Below are 16213 nucleotides of genomic sequence, written 5' to 3' on the forward strand. Positions count from 1 at the left end.
TTTATCTCTTTCTTTCATCTTTCTTTCTTTGGCGAAATTCCCTCACATACACTGGTTTACTGAAACACCGCTGTAAGACTCTTTCTTTCATTTGTGTGGTATTTGTAGGAATTTCAAGGTTCAGGAACCTGGCTTTCATGTGCTTTTGTGAGGCTCCAGCCTCCTGTAGATGATCCAAAGTCCCCCTCCCTCACACAGGAAGCCCAGTGGATGCTTTAAAACCATGCTTGTCCTGTTTGACCACGTGGAAACAACCACATATATAGACTAAGACTCCGAGGTGACCGACAGTTGGCCATCAAGATCCTTTAACCAGATCTCTGGCAAGAGCAGGCTGTGCATGCGGAAGTTGGCCAAGGGGGAGGGAAAAAACGAGATAAACAGGGCTCGTCCGGGATTTGAACCCGGGACCTCTCGCACCCTAAGCGAGAATCATACCCCTAGACCAACGAGCCGCTGGCAACTACTCCTGGCCAGATGTATCCTCTCTACCACATCATCAACATTAACTGCAGCAGTTGTGGTTCCTAGGACCGGTTTCTCTGCTGCTCCTCTCAGGCTGGCTCCCAGCCCAGGCAGGCAGTGCTCCAGCAGGCCACTCCTCTGCCTAGGACTTCACCCAGAGCTCATACTTCCAAACTCACTGTTGGAAGAAGGGAAGAGAGGGCCAGGCAGGCCCCAGCAGATACTTCGTTCTCTTAGGGGTTCTTGCTGTCAATTCCAAGCTGCTCTTCTTTCTTAGCTCCTGGTTAGACCACCAGGAAAAGATGCTTCATACCTGGTAAACTCTTGGGCGCCAGCCCAGACGCCCGACCTGGCACACCCTTGTTTAGGCCACCTTGGCTAACCTACTGCATCTCCTTCCATCTGGAAAGGCAGGTCCTGCCCTGTCTCCCTTAAGGGTGATGGTGAGGACTAGGTGATGGAGCGTATAAAATGCTCTACAACAGAAACGGGTGATTGTGGTAACCTAAGACGGGAGGGGGTGGGATTGTAGGGATCGGGGGTGGAGCTGGAGGTGGGAGGGGTTGGGGGATGGGCGGAGATGGGCGGGGTAGAGGAGTACCTAACAGAAGAGAAGCCTTACTGCCTGCTGCGGGCCGGGCATGTGCTGTGTGCTTTACCAGTCTCTTAATTTTGGCCCATGTTCCTTGCTGTAAGACAAGGACACTCGCCTGCACTTGCCATGTGCCCACCTGTTACAAGAATGCTTCCTCTTGCCTAGCTTCAGCCTCTGCTGCCATCTGCATCTGAAGCCGCTTTAAATGCAGGACACACAGCTTCTCGGACTTTCTAGAAAACTGGAGACAGGAGTCTGTCCTCACACACCTCCACTGCTCTTCCCACACCAGACAGCCCCTGCTGGGGGCGGGGGTGGAGGCAGGGAAGCTGCCAAGTGTTAACTCCAAAATCAGTTCTTACTTCAGAGATGACAGGAGATGGGGTTTGAGGCCAGGCTGTGGCACAGCCTTTCAACTGAGGCTCCAGAGAGAAGGCCGATGTCAGCAGGGATTATGTAGCACATTTCAGGCCCCCCCCGGGGGGGGGGCTGCATGGTGAGACCCTATCTCAAGAAGAGGAGGAGGAGGAGATAGTTTGTTCTAGAGCCAAATATGAGAGACCACGACCCAAGAATGTAGAATCAGGTTGCCTTAAATATCATTTTCTAGAGTGGTGGCAGTTTCATGAAGCTTTTATAGTTATAGAACAAGAATGTAAGCAGCAATCTGAGTCCCTTTCAAATGCACTGATGGCAATATAAGGTAGATAGGTTAGAACAGAGTGGGGGACATCTCTGCTGGGGTTTCAGCTGCTATCTGATGGCAGTCTTAGTCTATGGATGGTGGAAGCTAGTGGTCTGTTAATACATCTCAAATGTTTCAAGTGATAGTCATAAGGATTCTAGGTCGGACATAGAGGTGGGCAATGAATGGCTATTAATGTGGATCAAGACAGCCCAAGATAATTAGCTTCAGATCAGCAACATTCCAATATTCCACAGTTATTAAAGTCTTCAGTCCAACGTCCTTCCAACTGAGCTGCTGTGGCAGCTGGCACAGTCACGAAGTTCTGACCAGTCAGTCAGTCTCATAGAACCTTTAACATAGGCATAGCTTTTTTCTGAGAACTTCCATTCACAGGATGATGATCTACCCACAGCCTAAGGGTACATGGAGGGGCCTGACAGGTGGGAAGGATCCCCAAAGAGGTGAGATCATGGTTCAAATGTGAGGGCCCTGTAGGAGAAGCAGTGGTCTTAGCCCGGCCTATTTCACACCTAACACACATAGAACCCTTGCTTGCTTTTGGCAGGGGCTCCTATGAGCGGGGAGCTCCGTGGGGGCAGAGGTCTGTCTTAGTGGTCTTTGAGTCTAAGCTGTACCTGGCCTTTGGCAAGCCCGATGGTGCCAGTGGCTCTCAGCAGATCTGTATGCCTGGTCTGCTTAAGCACGTGGCAGGACCAACCTTACTGAATTCTCCATGTCACTGTGCCTGCAGTTGCCACTTAGCAGAGGTCTATGGAATGAATGAAAGTCCCAGGCACGTGCACACACAAAAGAAACTCCAAGTGGAAACAGATGTTCAGGGAAGTCCTGAGTAGAGCCCACCCTGGGAAGTGATACCTTTGAAGAATGCGAACTGGCCTCACTTCTGTGAGTGGACTAGCCAGCTTTCCTTTGCTCCGAGGTTGTTAAAGTTTTATTATGGCCACTCAGGAGCTTCTGTACCATACAGGGAACTCTGTCCACTAGTCACTGTGGGGAGTGGTAGGGCAGAAGGGCTCTTTTATTCTCAAACCCGAGGGGCTTCTTCCTGTAGCTGTTCCAGCGCTTCAACTGGCTTATAAATACAACTCTACTCAACGTGTCACCCCATGACCTCAGCGCACATTCTTGAAATTGTTCTCCTTGGTGGGTGAGGGGGGGTCTTTGCTGAAGATGTTTCAGAGCTGAAACTCCACTTAGGTCTCAGGCGGTGCTTTTAGGTGGGGGAGGGCTCTGGATTTGGGGCAGGCTTGTTCTTCTCTGTGTGGCCTTTCTGGAGCATCATACTGTTCACTGAATGCTGGCCATCTCATCTCTGCAGTTTCCCATGCTTTCAAATGCCTCCTGCACAGGAGGAAGGGAAGGGGAGCCGGGAGAGAGCGTCCTGGTAGAGGAAGTCCACCAGCACCTGCCTTCGGTTTAGTGCCAGACTTAAATGGCTGTGCCCTGGGTTCATGCTGTTAGATTCCAGGCCCGTCATGGTTCACGTGTTTCTACATCAAACAGAATTTTCTAGAGAGGCTCCTGGATGTACCCCTGGAGCTCCCGCATTTTCTCCCAAGCTTGAGGAGGGCTTGGGGACCCCCCTCATATCCAGTAAAGCGTGTCAGACCGTCCTGATTCCAATCACGTGTCTGGAGAATCTTTTTAAAAGGATTTATTTATTTATTTATTTAATGCATATGAGCACACTGTAGCTGTACAGATGGTTGTGAGCCTTCATGTGGTTGTTGGGAATTGTATTTAGGACCTCTGTTCACTCTGGTCAGTCCCGCTCCAAAGATTTATTTATTAAGTACACTGTTGCTGTCTTCAGACACACCCGAAGATGGTGTCAGATATCATTATGGGTGGTTGTGAGCCACCATGTGATGGCTGGGATTTGAACTCAGGACCTTCAGAAGAGCAGTCAGTGCTCTTACCTGCTGAGCCATCTCGCCAGCCCATGTCTGGAGAATCTTGTGGGTCAGTACCCAGCAGAACTGTCACAACACAAGTCAAGCTCATTGTCACCTGTGTATCAAAAGCTGGCTGGCAAGATGGCCCAGTATGTGAGGGTGACTGTTGTCAAGGCTGATGGACCCAGATGGTGGAAGGAGAGAACCAACTCCCACAAGTTGTCCTCTGACCTCTGCATGTGTTCCAGGGCATGAGCTAATCCTAGTTGTCTCTGAAAGGGTTAACTGAGTAGGTGGAGCCTGTATATTCTTTTGGTAATTTGTTGAAATTTATAAATACTGAGCAGAGAAGAAAAATGATTAGGACAAGGAAAACACATCTCAAACCTCCAGATACCAGACTTTCCCCGGACTGGAGGAGCCCATGGATTTCCGGAATTCTGCCTCACCCAGTGCTTCTGGCTTCTGCTGTGAGTCCATCTTGAGTCAGTGAAATAGTGATGACTTCTTGTGTCTGCTATTGAGGACATTGTTTATTGTGTCCCACCAATGTCTTGCCTGTGAAGTCCCCCAGAGAGGCATTCTTACCTGTCATGACCCTGAGAGTGGGTAGTTTGCATTATCCCTTGCATAGACTCTCCCACTCGTCACTCTGTGAAGGAGTTCCTTCTGGAGTGCATGAAGCTAACTCTGTGACTCTGATCATCTTTCACTTTCAGACTTTTAGCTTGGTGCTGCCGCTTTTCTTCTGCTCTGCTGTTCATTCATGGATTCCTCCGAATCTACTGTCATCTGTTTGGGAGTAAGAGACTGTGACCCCTTGATGAGAATAGAAGAAAAACCCCTAAGTCGGTTAAGGAAACATCCCCCTGTCCCAGGATGCAGAACATTTATAATGTACAGTTAAATCAGTTGTTCACAAACGGAGGGGAGGGGGCCTCTTTTCTTTAGGGAGGAGCAGTTGGCCATGAAGGTCAGAGAAACTGAGAAAGCTCAGTCTGTCAGGGAGAATATATTTAGAAATAAAAATGCAGGCAGTGTCAAGAACGGAAAAGTAGGGGTTCAGCAGTTTAGAGTTTGCTGCTCTGATAAAGGACCGGACCATTCCTAGCACCCACAATGGGCAGCTCACAGCCAGCGCTCTGTAGCTGCAGCTGCAGAGGACTCTGACATACTCTTCTGGCCTCTGCTTAGACCCACATGGTCATGTGCACACTTATACACACATACATACTTATATTTTTTTTTTAAAGAAAGGAAAAGCATTCCCAAGAACGAGAGTGGGCTAGTGAGCTGAGGAAGAAGTCAAAGAGAGTGCCTCCAATTTAGGGTCATGGTCTTTTCTTCCTCTTTTGCCCATGCCTTATTCTCAGAACCTCCCATCTGTCCCCTACTGCATGGATTCAAGGTCACCGGAGAGGTGACCTTCCGCCTGGTGTTGGTGAGAATGTGTGCTTTGGTGATACTCGTTGGCTTCAACCTCACTGGGTCCTCTGGCACATCTTAACTGGGTCTAGGTTCCTTCCAATTTGGGTCCATTCTTTTATCCCAAGCCCTCTGATATGGAAGGGGACTGTCTGAGCAGGTATCTGGGCATCTGTGAGGCTAAAGAGGTGGCTACTACTCAGCCTTGCATAAGGAGTAAGAGAGCCCCAGGTGTCTTGAATCCATGACAGTCAGGAGCCACAGGAAGTAGCTGAGGCTGACTTGTGCAATGCTTGTTGAGTTGACACATGCCATGTGGCCTTTGGCTCTATCCTCAAGCCCTGCCCAGGTGGTTTCTGGACCCTCAGATGAATTTTATTTTATTTTATTTTATTTTATTTTATTTTATTTATTTTTTTTTTAGCAATCTCTGTAGCATCCTACCTGTGGGTGAACATTTGTGTTGGGTAATGTGTGTGTGTGTGTGTGTGTGTGTGTGAGAGAGAGAGAGAGAGAGAGAGAGAGAGAGAGAGAGAGAGAGAGAGAGAGAGAGAGAGAGAGTTGTGTGCACAAGTGTCTGCAGAGGCCAAAAGAGGGCATTGCCATCTCTCCATCTCTGGCTTAAAACACACACACACACACAGACAGAGATAGAGTCAGGCCTATGAGAACCAACTCACACAGGTTTGCTTACTGGATGGGACACACACTTCCGCTTTTAGACTTCTCTAAGTCTAGGAAAAGGCAAAGGTGGCTGAAAAGATGGCCCAGTGGCAGGGGTGGATGCTCTACAGGCATGAATGAGGACCTGAATTCAGATCCCAGGGCCCAGCCTCCTCTCCCACAATCCCCACCTTTCAGCATGTCCCCTCCCACCTTTACAGCTATTCCTTTTGAGTTTTCTTTTTTTTTTTTTTAAAGATTTATTTATTTATTATATGTAAGTACACTGTAGCTGTCTTCAGACACTCCAGAAGAGGGCGCCAGGTCTCGTTGCAGATGGTTGTGAGCCACCATGTGGTTGCTGGGATTTGAACTCTGGACCGTTGGAGGAGCAGTCGGGTGCTCTTACCCACTGAGCCATCTCACCAGCCCCCTTTTGAGTTTTCATAACCCACTGGGTTCTCTTACTGCTGCCTGCTGAGTGCAGATGATCTTATTGGCTTGATCCTGTGCAGGTAACCATGGCAGCAATGAGCTCATGTCCAGGTCATGTCTGGAAGATGCATTTCACAGCACACTCCCCTTGACCCTCTGACTTCTACATTCTTTCTGTTCTCTCTTCTGTAATGGTCCCTGAGCTTTGCCTTGACTGTGTGTGTCTGTGTGTGTGTGTATGTGTGTGTGTGTGTGTGTGTGTATGTGTATGTGTGTGTGTGCGTGTGAGAGAGAGAGAGAGACAGAGAAACAGAGACAGAGAGACAGAGACAGAGAGAGGCAGAGAGAGACAGAGAGACAGACAGAGAGAAAGAGAGACAGACAGAGACAGAGACAGAGAGACACAGAGAGAGAAGCTCCATTCAGAGCTGAACACTTCATAGTCCCTGTTCTCAGCCCATTTGACCAGATGAGCCTCTTCGATAACCGCTTCGCATTGCAGAAGGAAATCTCCTGGGCTAAGGTTGGGAGCAGTGCTAATCTACATGTATAAATATAAATATTTAAAAGGCAGTTTGACAACAAGTACAATTCAGTAAAACAATAGTAATTTTGGCTAGAGCTCATGACCTCTCCAAGTTCTGCGCTTTTAAAAATATTTACAGTACCAGGTATGGATGCCCCTCCTGTGGACCAGGCGTATAATCCAAGCAGGAAGTTACCCCACAACCTCCATGCTGTTATAGTACTGGCGGACACATCTCACCTGGCTTATGGATATTATGGTGTTAGGGTTCACTACTGGATAAAACTGACACTTCTCTGCCCCCACCCCGCCATGGCCTAGAGGCCCCCTGCTGGCACTATATAAGCTAGCCTGTAGAAGTGTTCAGTAAGTTCCAGCTTGATTTCTCTTACACCACAGTGTTCAGCAATAAGGTCTTACCATCTAGTTACGGAGGGCAAGCAGGAGCAGTGGCCGTAGCTTGTGTTGTTTCTGGGACCCCTGGGACCTCCCTGACTGGTAACTTGTATGGAGATATCTCATGCCTGGTACTGGGGTGTTCACTTAATAACCCACATAGTCTTCTAAAAGATCATATTTTTAACTTTCTTTTGAAAATTATGTGTATGAGTGCTTTGCTTGTGTGTGTGTGTGTGTGTATAAACACTGGGTGCATGTCTGGTGCCTGCGGAGGCCAGAAAAGTATGCTGGATCTCCTTGGAATTAGAGTTAGTCAGTTGGAAGCCACCGTGTGGATGTTGGGAGCCAAACCTGGGTCCTATGTAAGAGCAGTGCGTGCTCTTAATCACAGAGCCGTCTTTCTGGCCCTCATGTTTTAATTTGCTGTGATGGCTTGAATGAGAAACGCCCCCCCCCCCCCATAGGCTTCTGTATATGAGGAGTACTTGGTCCACCGTTGATGACTGGGGAGGTAATGGGACTTTTAGGATGTAGAGCACTGCTGAAGGAAGTGTGTCATGAGGGGCCAGCTTTAAGAGCTTGTAGCTTTACCCACATCCACTCCTCTCGGCTTTCTATTTGAGGCTGGGTGTGATGATGCTGACGAGAGACTAACTCTTGGTGTCCTTCCCTAACAGTGAACCCAGACTATTGAGGAGAGTTTCATTCTCATCTGCTCTAATGTAAAGGAAGCCTAGTCTAAGAAGCAGCCTAGGGCTGGTGAGATGGCTCAGTGGGTAAGAGCACCCGACTGCTCTTCCGAAGGTCCAGAGTTCAAATCCCAGCAACCACATGGTGGCTCACAACCATCCGTAACGAGATCTGGCGCCCTCTTCTGGAGTGTCTGAAGACAGCTACAGTGTACTTACATATAATGAATAAATAAATCTAACCTGGCTGACTGCAGGTCTACCTACATAAGAAGGCCTCCCTGCAGAGGCCAAACACATAGTAGTGGCTTAGGCATACCCCGGGACCTAAGGCAGGATGCAGTTGCTTCTGTACTGTCCCACAGTGGCTACTTAAAATGCTCCCAAGGGGGCCTCCCTACTCATCCTCTTCCTGTTTTCCCAGGCAGATTCCCAGGTCTCTGGATAGGGACACTCAGTCAGATGAGCATCCTTCACAAAGGGCCAGGTGATATGGGCCAGGTGAGATGCAGAGGAGGGAAGCCAAGGCAGAGGTGGGAATGAGGCATGGCAGCATCTCCAAAGAATATAGGTCAGCATCCTCCAGGCCACGGAAACCAATACTGACCCCAGAGCACCCAGCCTTGCTATCCAGGTTTCTGACCTCAATCTCTTATCCTCTGAAGAACACAATCAATCAGCTTTGGGCTCATGAAAGGTTTAGGTGAGAACTAAGAGATCTCTAATCTGGGACTTTGTCTTTGGGAGGCTTAGGATAGTTCAGAGTCGCAACTGTATCTTTAAAGGAGGGCGCTGTAGGGAAGGGTGATAGCAGAAGAATCCTCTATAAGAGGGACCGGAGGTGGTAGTGAGGACATCCCAAGCGGGAGATGTCGGGAGAGGACGAGTTTTACCTGTTTCAAAATATCTCCTCGGTGGGGCCCTGGGATGGGCCTCAGTACCACCTTGCTCCTGTCTGGGCCTTCCACCTCCAGGCAGCCTTCATGGGATTTGTCTTCTTTGTGGGGACCCCACTCAATGCCACAGTGCTGGTGGCCACACTGCATTACAAAAAGTTGCGACAGCCCCTCAACTACATTCTGGTCAATGTATCCCTCGGGGGCTTCCTCTTCTGCGTCTTCTCTGTCTTCACAGTCTTCATCGCCAGCTGTCACGGATACTTCCTCTTTGGTCGCCATGTTTGTGCTCTGGAGGCCTTCTTGGGCTCTGTAGCAGGTACTGAAGGCAACCTGGGCTAGAGAGAGGGCCCTTGATTATCCTGAACAGTTGGACCTCTAACAATGGGCTGTATGAGCATTAAAATCCATTCCAAAACTCTCTGGACTTGCTCAATTACACCTATGTTCCACTCCGGGCTCAGGGAGTCTGTCTACCCCATTCTTTTCACATTTGCCACAGGTCTAGTGACAGGATGGTCATTGGCTTTCCTGGCTTTTGAACGCTACGTTGTCATCTGTAAACCCTTCGGCAACATCCGCTTCAACTCCAAGCATGCACTGATGGTGGTCCTGGCTACTTGGACTATTGGTGTCGGGGTGTCCATCCCACCCTTCTTTGGCTGGAGCAGGTGAGAGGATAGGGCAGTGCTCTGATGTGGGACGAGAGATTGGGTATAACCTTTTATTCTTTGCCCTGAGTTGGTAGAGTAAGGAGGAAAGGGGGCAGCTGGAGACATCAATGGTTACTCTGCCGTTATAATTACTGTAGTGTCTTCTTGCATTCTTCCAACTGGAGAAGCCAATCCAGAAGCTAACCCCACTCTTCCAGTTCTCAGAATCAATGTTTGGTCCTTTTCAGGTTCATCCCTGAGGGCCTGCAGTGCTCCTGTGGTCCAGACTGGTACACTGTGGGCACCAAGTATCGAAGCGAGTACTATACCTGGTTCCTCTTCATCTTCTGTTTCATCATTCCTCTTTCCCTCATCTGCTTCTCCTACTCCCAGTTGCTGAGGACTCTCAGAGCTGTGAGTGAGTTTTGAGAGGGGCAGGTAGGAGTAACTCAGGAGGCCCCAGGAGAGACAGTATATGTCTTCCTCAGGACACGTATAGAATATCCGTGGTCAGATAGGAGTACTGGGGAAGGGGGAGTGAAAACGCAGTTACAACTCATTGGTAGAGCACTTACCTAGTAAGGTACTGGGTTCCATCTTCTGCACAAGAAGTAGTGGGCGAAGGAGTAAAAGACCAGAGAGAGGAGGGGGCAAGGATGGGATCTTTTCTAGTGTCAGAGCTGAGGACACCCTTCATGATGCCTCCCTCAAGGGAAAGCCAAACTCAGCCAGGGCTTTGACCCTTGTGCTCAATTCCAGGTGGCAGCTCAGCAGCAAGAGTCTGCTACAACACAAAAGGCTGAACGGGAGGTGAGTCATATGGTGGTGGTGATGGTGGGATCCTTCTGTCTCTGCTACGTGCCCTATGCTGCCCTGGCCATGTACATGGTCAACAATCGGAACCATGGGCTGGACTTACGGCTTGTCACCATCCCTGCCTTCTTTTCCAAGAGCTCCTGTGTCTACAACCCCATCATCTATTGCTTCATGAATAAGCAGGTAAAGCAGTCTATCTACATTCCCACGAGGTTCTGGTCCATTAGACCCTGGTTCTTCCCCTATTGATGTCTTTGTGACTCAGCGCCCTGGCCTCTACACAGGGCTTATAGATGAGGAAAGCCAGAGTAGTCCAAGCAGGCCAGGATGCTCTTGGAAGGCACAACAACCCAGAGTATGGTTCCTAAAATACTGGAACAAGGGGAGGCTAGACCTTGAGCCAGAAAAATCAAATTGAAAGAGTGGGAAGGGATGGGAAATGCCCCCACACACTTCATTTAGCAATGGCAGAAATGGAGCAAAGGGCATTTCACATGCTAGGCAAATATCCATATCACTGAGTTATACATCATTCCTACTCTGTCTGTCTTGGTGAAAAATAACATCAACAGTAACAGATGTCTAGCTTTTTTTTTTTTTTTTCTTTCTTTTTTAAAGATAGGGTCTGAGTAACACTAGCTGTCCTGGAACTCATATGGAAACCAGGCTGTCCTTGAACTCAAGAGATGGGCCTGCCTCCTATCCCGAGTGCTGGGGTCAAAAGATGTGTACCTCCACATAAGTCCAGCCTTCTGCAAACCTTGAATCCAGTCCTTTTAAAGTTTAGCCTGCAGGAGCAAGGAGTTAAAGGTGGAGTTTAGGTAGTCTTCAGGATAAGGATAATAAACACTTCTCTTTCCAGTTCCGGGCTTGCATTCTGGAGATGGTGTGCAGGAAGCCCATGGCAGATGAATCTGACATGTCTGGCTCTCAGAAAACAGAAGTTTCTACTGTCTCTTCTAGCAAAGTTGGCCCTCACTGAGGCCCCTCAGCTGGCCTGCTAGCAGCAAACACAACGCCACATTTAAGTATCTACATCTCCACTAGAATCCTAACCATTAACAGGGGAAAGATGGGGAGTGGTGGCACTCTGGTGAGTCACCTTCATTTTCCTGTTACTCTCTGCCTGTAGCAGGGCCACATGGGCCATTTCAACAGTCACAGTTTCTAAGTGGCACCCTCACCTCTGGAGAACTGTGAGAGAAGGGCTGCGTTTCTAGTGTATGGGTAACACTACCTTTTTTGGTCTTTTTTTTTTTTTTCCCCTCCCTGCTGGGGACCCGAGATGATATATCCAGTATTAGAATAAGCTTGGCATGGGGCAGTGCCAAGAAAAGGCAGCAGACACCGGGCACCTGCAGTGAATCGAAGAGCTTCCTTATGTGGCCTCTCCCAGTTGCTGCAGTCTGGGCTATGGCTGCCACCATCAGAACGGCCCCACCTCATTCATCTGACACAGTTATTCTAGGTGCTCTCCCCTTCATTTGGCTAAATGTATCCATTTAAAGCTATGCGTTGATTAAAGTTAGTGTCTTAATCTCTTGATGTCCTCAAAATGAATTTGCATGTTTCAGTGGCATTTATAAGTCAAGCCCAAGTGCTAAAAACATCTTACTTTATACCCTCCTTACACCTGCTGCTCCTGGAAAAGGAGCACTCGAAATGAAGAAGTGCGTGTTGAGTTATATGCAAGGAATGCTGGGTACTGACATCAGGCACTGGAAGGTAGGAAGGCTGTAGCTGTGAGAAGGAGCCAGAAACCTCAGGAATAGCAAAGGACTAAGTGTGAGGGAGAAACAGAAGTGATAAAGATCACAGAGATGTATATTTATCTTAGTAACCTGAGGGTTAAAGGCTGGAATGCAGTAATTCTTAAAGAGGCCCATTGATAAAGAGCTAGGTAAATGGAGTTGGGCAAATTCCTTTTCTGACATTTTATCACAGTACCCTAAACTACAATTCCATGTCTTTCTTTCTTGGTTCTTTCTTTTTACTGATTTCATGTGCATCAGCGTTCTGCCAGCGTGTGTGACTATGTGAGTGTTGGATCCCCTGACACTGGAGTTACAGACAGTTGTAAGCTGCTATGTGGGTGCTGAAATTGAACCCAGGTCCTGAGGAAGAGCAAACAGTGCTCTTAAATGCTGAGCCATCTCTTCAGCCCCTTCTTGGTTTCTTGAGACAGGGTCTCTCTATGCAGCCTTGGCTGACCTGGAATATAATCACATTTCCAAGAGAATAAAAGACACACAAGCCCCTGATGAATGTAAACAGTTTTATTCAGAAACAGATAGGTACCTGTTTGCATTACAGAATATAAAACTTGGTTTACACTCTATAAAAAAAAGAACCAATACTCAAATTCAAGAGAGCTTAGCATTCACAGGGCACACTCTATAGACATGAGACCACTGCTCACTGCCTCAGACTTGATTTAAACCAGAAACCCACACCCAAACCCCAACACCATGCAGGGCTCATAGACATTAGAGCACAGTTTTTGCTGCTGAGTAAAAAGGTCCAGAAGATGCCGTCCTAGCAGACTCAGCTTGCTGGATAAGTGTGTGACTTTCACGCTAGCATTAGGCTCTGTGCACCTAATGAGCTGTAATGCCCTCTTGCCACACAGTGTGTGACATGCCCTTTCTAAGCCAGGGTTGGTGGCATTCATTATCTCTGGTCTCCTTAACAATACAGTTGAGGACCTGGAAGGCAGTGATGTTCATTACTCCTATCCTGGGGTTAAAAACTTAAGAGTGTATCTGCTATCAAGAGCTCGATGCAATGGCTAAGGTAAAGTCACACTGGGCTTTTACCACACCAGGCCGCCCACCTCAACTGGACTGTGGAAGACCAAAGGGAAGTCTAGGTTCAGATATGGCATCACCCAGCACCACCTGAATGTATTGTTCAGAGATACAGGAAGTAATAAAGATTATACAGATGTGTATTCATCTTAGTAACCTGAGGGTTAAAGGCTTGGGATACAATAACTCTTAAGAGGCCCATCAACTCGAGACCAAAACATAGCTGAATGGACTTGGCAACAGATGATGATTATTATTTTTAATAAGGATGGCAACATGATGATCTACAACCCTCCTAGCTACCCCACCTTTTTGTGTCAGAGAGAAAGGGAGATGAGAAAACGGGGTGTATGGGTTAACATCAGGAAGGGTGAGCAGTGGTCCTCAAACCAAAGAGCCCCCTCTGTACATCCTTCCATCCTTGAGGCAAAGCTCGAGCCCTGGTGACCAGAGGCCCGGGAGACGAGTGGTTTGCCTTCTGAGGTATGAGGATCCCTGCTCCCATCAGCAGCGCGAGGTTAGGAACCGGCCCACAAGGTAAGAACACTGCAGGCTAGCGTGTAACTAATACTGCATTTAGCTCCTGTTCTCAAGAGAAAAGGGGGAACCCACTGTATCAGGAAGTTCATGCTTTCATGGAAGGTGCCCAAATTGTTTATCTTAGTCCAATTCCCAGTCAGTGATCATTTTTCCTGTTAAAGGCACTTTCAATGTCATGATTGGAAAAGAATCAACTTTAACTGCAGTAAAACCAAGGTTAATTCTTAGAAAGGGGCTGGATGGGGCCTTACAGTGATTTCAAGTAAGAGTAAGATGCATGCCCTGCATACACTTTGTTCTTCTTGTTTTCCAGCTGTTTCTAGTTGGAAACAGCTCTATAAAGAGCTAGAAATAGCCCCGTGAAGACATCATACACACTACTTGGTTGATTTTTCAAGACACTGGCCCTAATTCTTCCTTGCACAGCTGTGTCTGACAAAATTAGAAAACAGCTAGTCCTAAAGGGGAAAAGAATGACATCGAGTTGTGTCAAGCTGTCTTACAGCACAGGACTCTATCCTTGCCCAGACAATGGCAGGCTCGGTGGCTGGGCCTATGACAACCGAGCAGCTACTCGTGCAATGAGACTTTTCAACAGGCAAGAGAAAGCATTCTCTCTCTAAGCATCGATCCTGATGCACATGGTTTTCCTTTTGCTTTTTCTCTCCTGAACATTTCTTATTGATCTCAGGCTTTAAAAAAATTAGTTAAGTGAGAATTATAAAAACTATGGTAAAGGACTGAGAACGTGTAAATGCTAACGTCTGCCTACAAGTGTGGGTGGAGGACCTCGATCCTTCATAGTATAGCCCCAACTAGAGAACAATACAAAAATAAACACACCATGTTATACATTATACAAAGTGGAAACCTACAGACACAAGTGTACTAATCAGAGTTGTTCCTCGGAAGCTCGGGTTCCCTCCAGCCCCTCAGAGGGAGGAGGAGTGGGGACGGGTGATTTCACTATCTCAATATGCCTTTTCACGTCTTAAAAAGTTTGTAATAACAGTCTCAGTAGCGCAAACAATTTTATGTGAAACCAGAGCTGTAAAAATAAATTACTTTTGAAGAAATGTAGGCTCTTCTGTCTGCAGCTCAGAACTCATCATGTCGTACTAAGGCCTCCCCGAAATCTGTGGCCTGGCTGCCCACAAATAAATCATACTTGTCGACAATCTCCTCCTTGGTGAGCTTGCCATCCTGAAACCAGAGTGAACAGTGAATTGAGGCCATATACTTGCCATTCCAGATTCACAAAGACTGCTATAAAATAGTAGAGACTGTAATAACTTAAGGTTTTAGTTCCCTCTATGTGTGTAAACATGCTATCCCCTATCCCTTCTACACACACACACACACACACACACACACACACACACACACACACACACACACGCCATCAAGGAAGTCATTAGTGAGCTGAGGATATGGTTCTGTGTAAAGTGTTTGCCTTACAAGACTGAGGTCCTGGATTTGACCCCTGAACTTGTAAAGACAGAAGGAAGGATTGTTCAAAACCAGCTTGGGCTACAGAGGGAGATTCTATCTCAAAGGAAAAGAAAAAAAAAAGCCAAAAGTGAAATGGCAGGCCAAATGTACTCAACAACTTGAGGACAGAGTTGCGGATTTGCTCTCTTTGAAGGCACCTGTGGGGCAGCTGCTAGGTATGGGTGGGAAATGGCCACTAGCACTGGGCTCATACTTCAGGGAGCCCAATAATAATTACACCTTGTAATACCAAGGTGTAGCAGGAACAGTGAATTCTCCAGGGCCAAACCTTATCTCCCCTCCACTGTAACTAGATGAGCCACACCCAGAGAAGGCTCAGTTGCTCCTCTCAGTCAGCACCAAGACTCTTCAGAGAAGACTGCTCACTCCTCACAATTCAGGGTCTGACAGCTGGCTGCTGAAGTGATGCTGAGCAAGAACTCAGAACTGATCCACCCTTTAAAAAGGTTCTAAGAAACAGCACCTGAAGCTTAAAGAATGTTCAAAACAGCAAAAATTCTGGTCTTCAATATGCAGCTCTCTGGAAAGGTGACAGAGCTTAGTGAAGATTTGATGACCTAAGCACTTCACACAATTTTCAATTTTAACAGAGTCCAGCAAAAAGCCAGCTTATAACCCCATGAAAAGGGCATAAATGTTTTTTTTTGTTTTTTTTGTTTTTTTTTTTGTTTTTTTTTTTGGTTTTTTCGAGACAGGGTTTCTCTGTATAGTCCTGGCTGTCCTGGAACTCACTTTGTAGACCAGGCTGGCCTCAAACTCAGAAATCCGCCTGCCTCTGCCTCCCGAGTGCTGGGATTAAAGGCGTGCGCCACCACGCCCGGCGGCATAAATGTTAAGAATCTATTTGCTGCTGGGAGTGGTGGCACACACCTTTCATCTCAGCATTGAAGAGCCACAGGCAAGTGAGTGGAGGCGAGGCTGGTTTACACTGAGTTTCAGGACAGCAGCAAGGGCTTTATATTGAGAGTCTCAGTCAGTCAGTCAGTCTGTCTGCCTGTCTTGTTCTAAAATATTATATACATGTGTGTGTGTATTTGATGTAAGATGGCACTAAAGACTGAGCCTGTAGTAGGTAAAAGAATGCAGGAAATAACATTTTTTAAAAAGAAAATCTCCTGGGGATTCGACCCTTAGAGATGATGTGCTCTGGGTCAGACTTTCTATATCAATGCTCTCTGCTGAAGTTCA

At 47.4% G+C, this 16213-nt stretch overlaps 2 protein-coding genes and 1 non-coding gene across 4 annotated transcripts in view; 1 reads left to right on the forward strand and 2 right to left on the reverse strand.

Annotated features, from left to right (window-relative positions):
* Nucleotides 1-383: 383 nt before the first annotated feature.
* Trnap-agg (transfer RNA proline (anticodon AGG)) lies at nt 384-455 on the reverse strand. Its single transcript has one exon. It is a non-coding gene; the product is annotated as a tRNA-Pro (tRNA).
* An 8215-nt stretch (nt 456-8670) lies between these two features.
* Opn1sw (opsin 1, short wave sensitive) lies at nt 8671-11148 on the forward strand. Its single transcript, XM_021164739.2, has 5 exons — nt 8671-9016; nt 9200-9368; nt 9599-9764; nt 10110-10349; nt 11029-11148. Exons 1-5 carry the CDS (start codon nt 8671-8673, stop codon nt 11146-11148), a joined length of 1041 nt encoding a protein of 346 aa, XP_021020398.1.
* A 1278-nt stretch (nt 11149-12426) lies between these two features.
* Nucleotides 12427-16213, reverse strand: part of Calu (calumenin) — a 28297-nt gene continuing 24510 nt past the window's right edge. For both annotated transcript variants that reach the window (XM_021164742.2, XM_021164741.2), the window contains exon 7: nt 12427-14716. In XM_021164742.2, the coding sequence (XP_021020401.1) occupies nt 14612-14716 (105 nt within the window). In that variant the 3' untranslated portion in view covers nt 12427-14611. The remainder of the gene's footprint in view (nt 14717-16213) is intronic.

The sequence above is a fragment of the Mus caroli genome, unplaced genomic scaffold (assembly GCF_978045245.1).
Source record: "Mus caroli unplaced genomic scaffold, Mus_caroli_1 scaffold_7, whole genome shotgun sequence".
Taxonomy (NCBI): Eukaryota; Metazoa; Chordata; class Mammalia; order Rodentia; family Muridae; genus Mus; species Mus caroli.

What these genes read in the sequence shown, in the direction of transcription:
- Opn1sw (XM_021164739.2), top strand. Translation starts at nt 8,671, where the DNA reads ATGTCGGGAGAGGACGAGTTTTACCTGTTTCAAAATATCTCCTCGGTG. An exon ending in CTTCTTGGGCTCTGTAGCAG is followed by an intron (nt 9,017 to 9,199) that starts GTACTGAAGGCA and finishes CATTTGCCACAG; the next exon opens with GTCTAGTGACAGGATGGTCA. An exon ending in TGCTGAGGACTCTCAGAGCT is followed by an intron (nt 9,765 to 10,109) that starts GTGAGTGAGTTT and finishes GCTCAATTCCAG; the next exon opens with GTGGCAGCTCAGCAGCAAGA.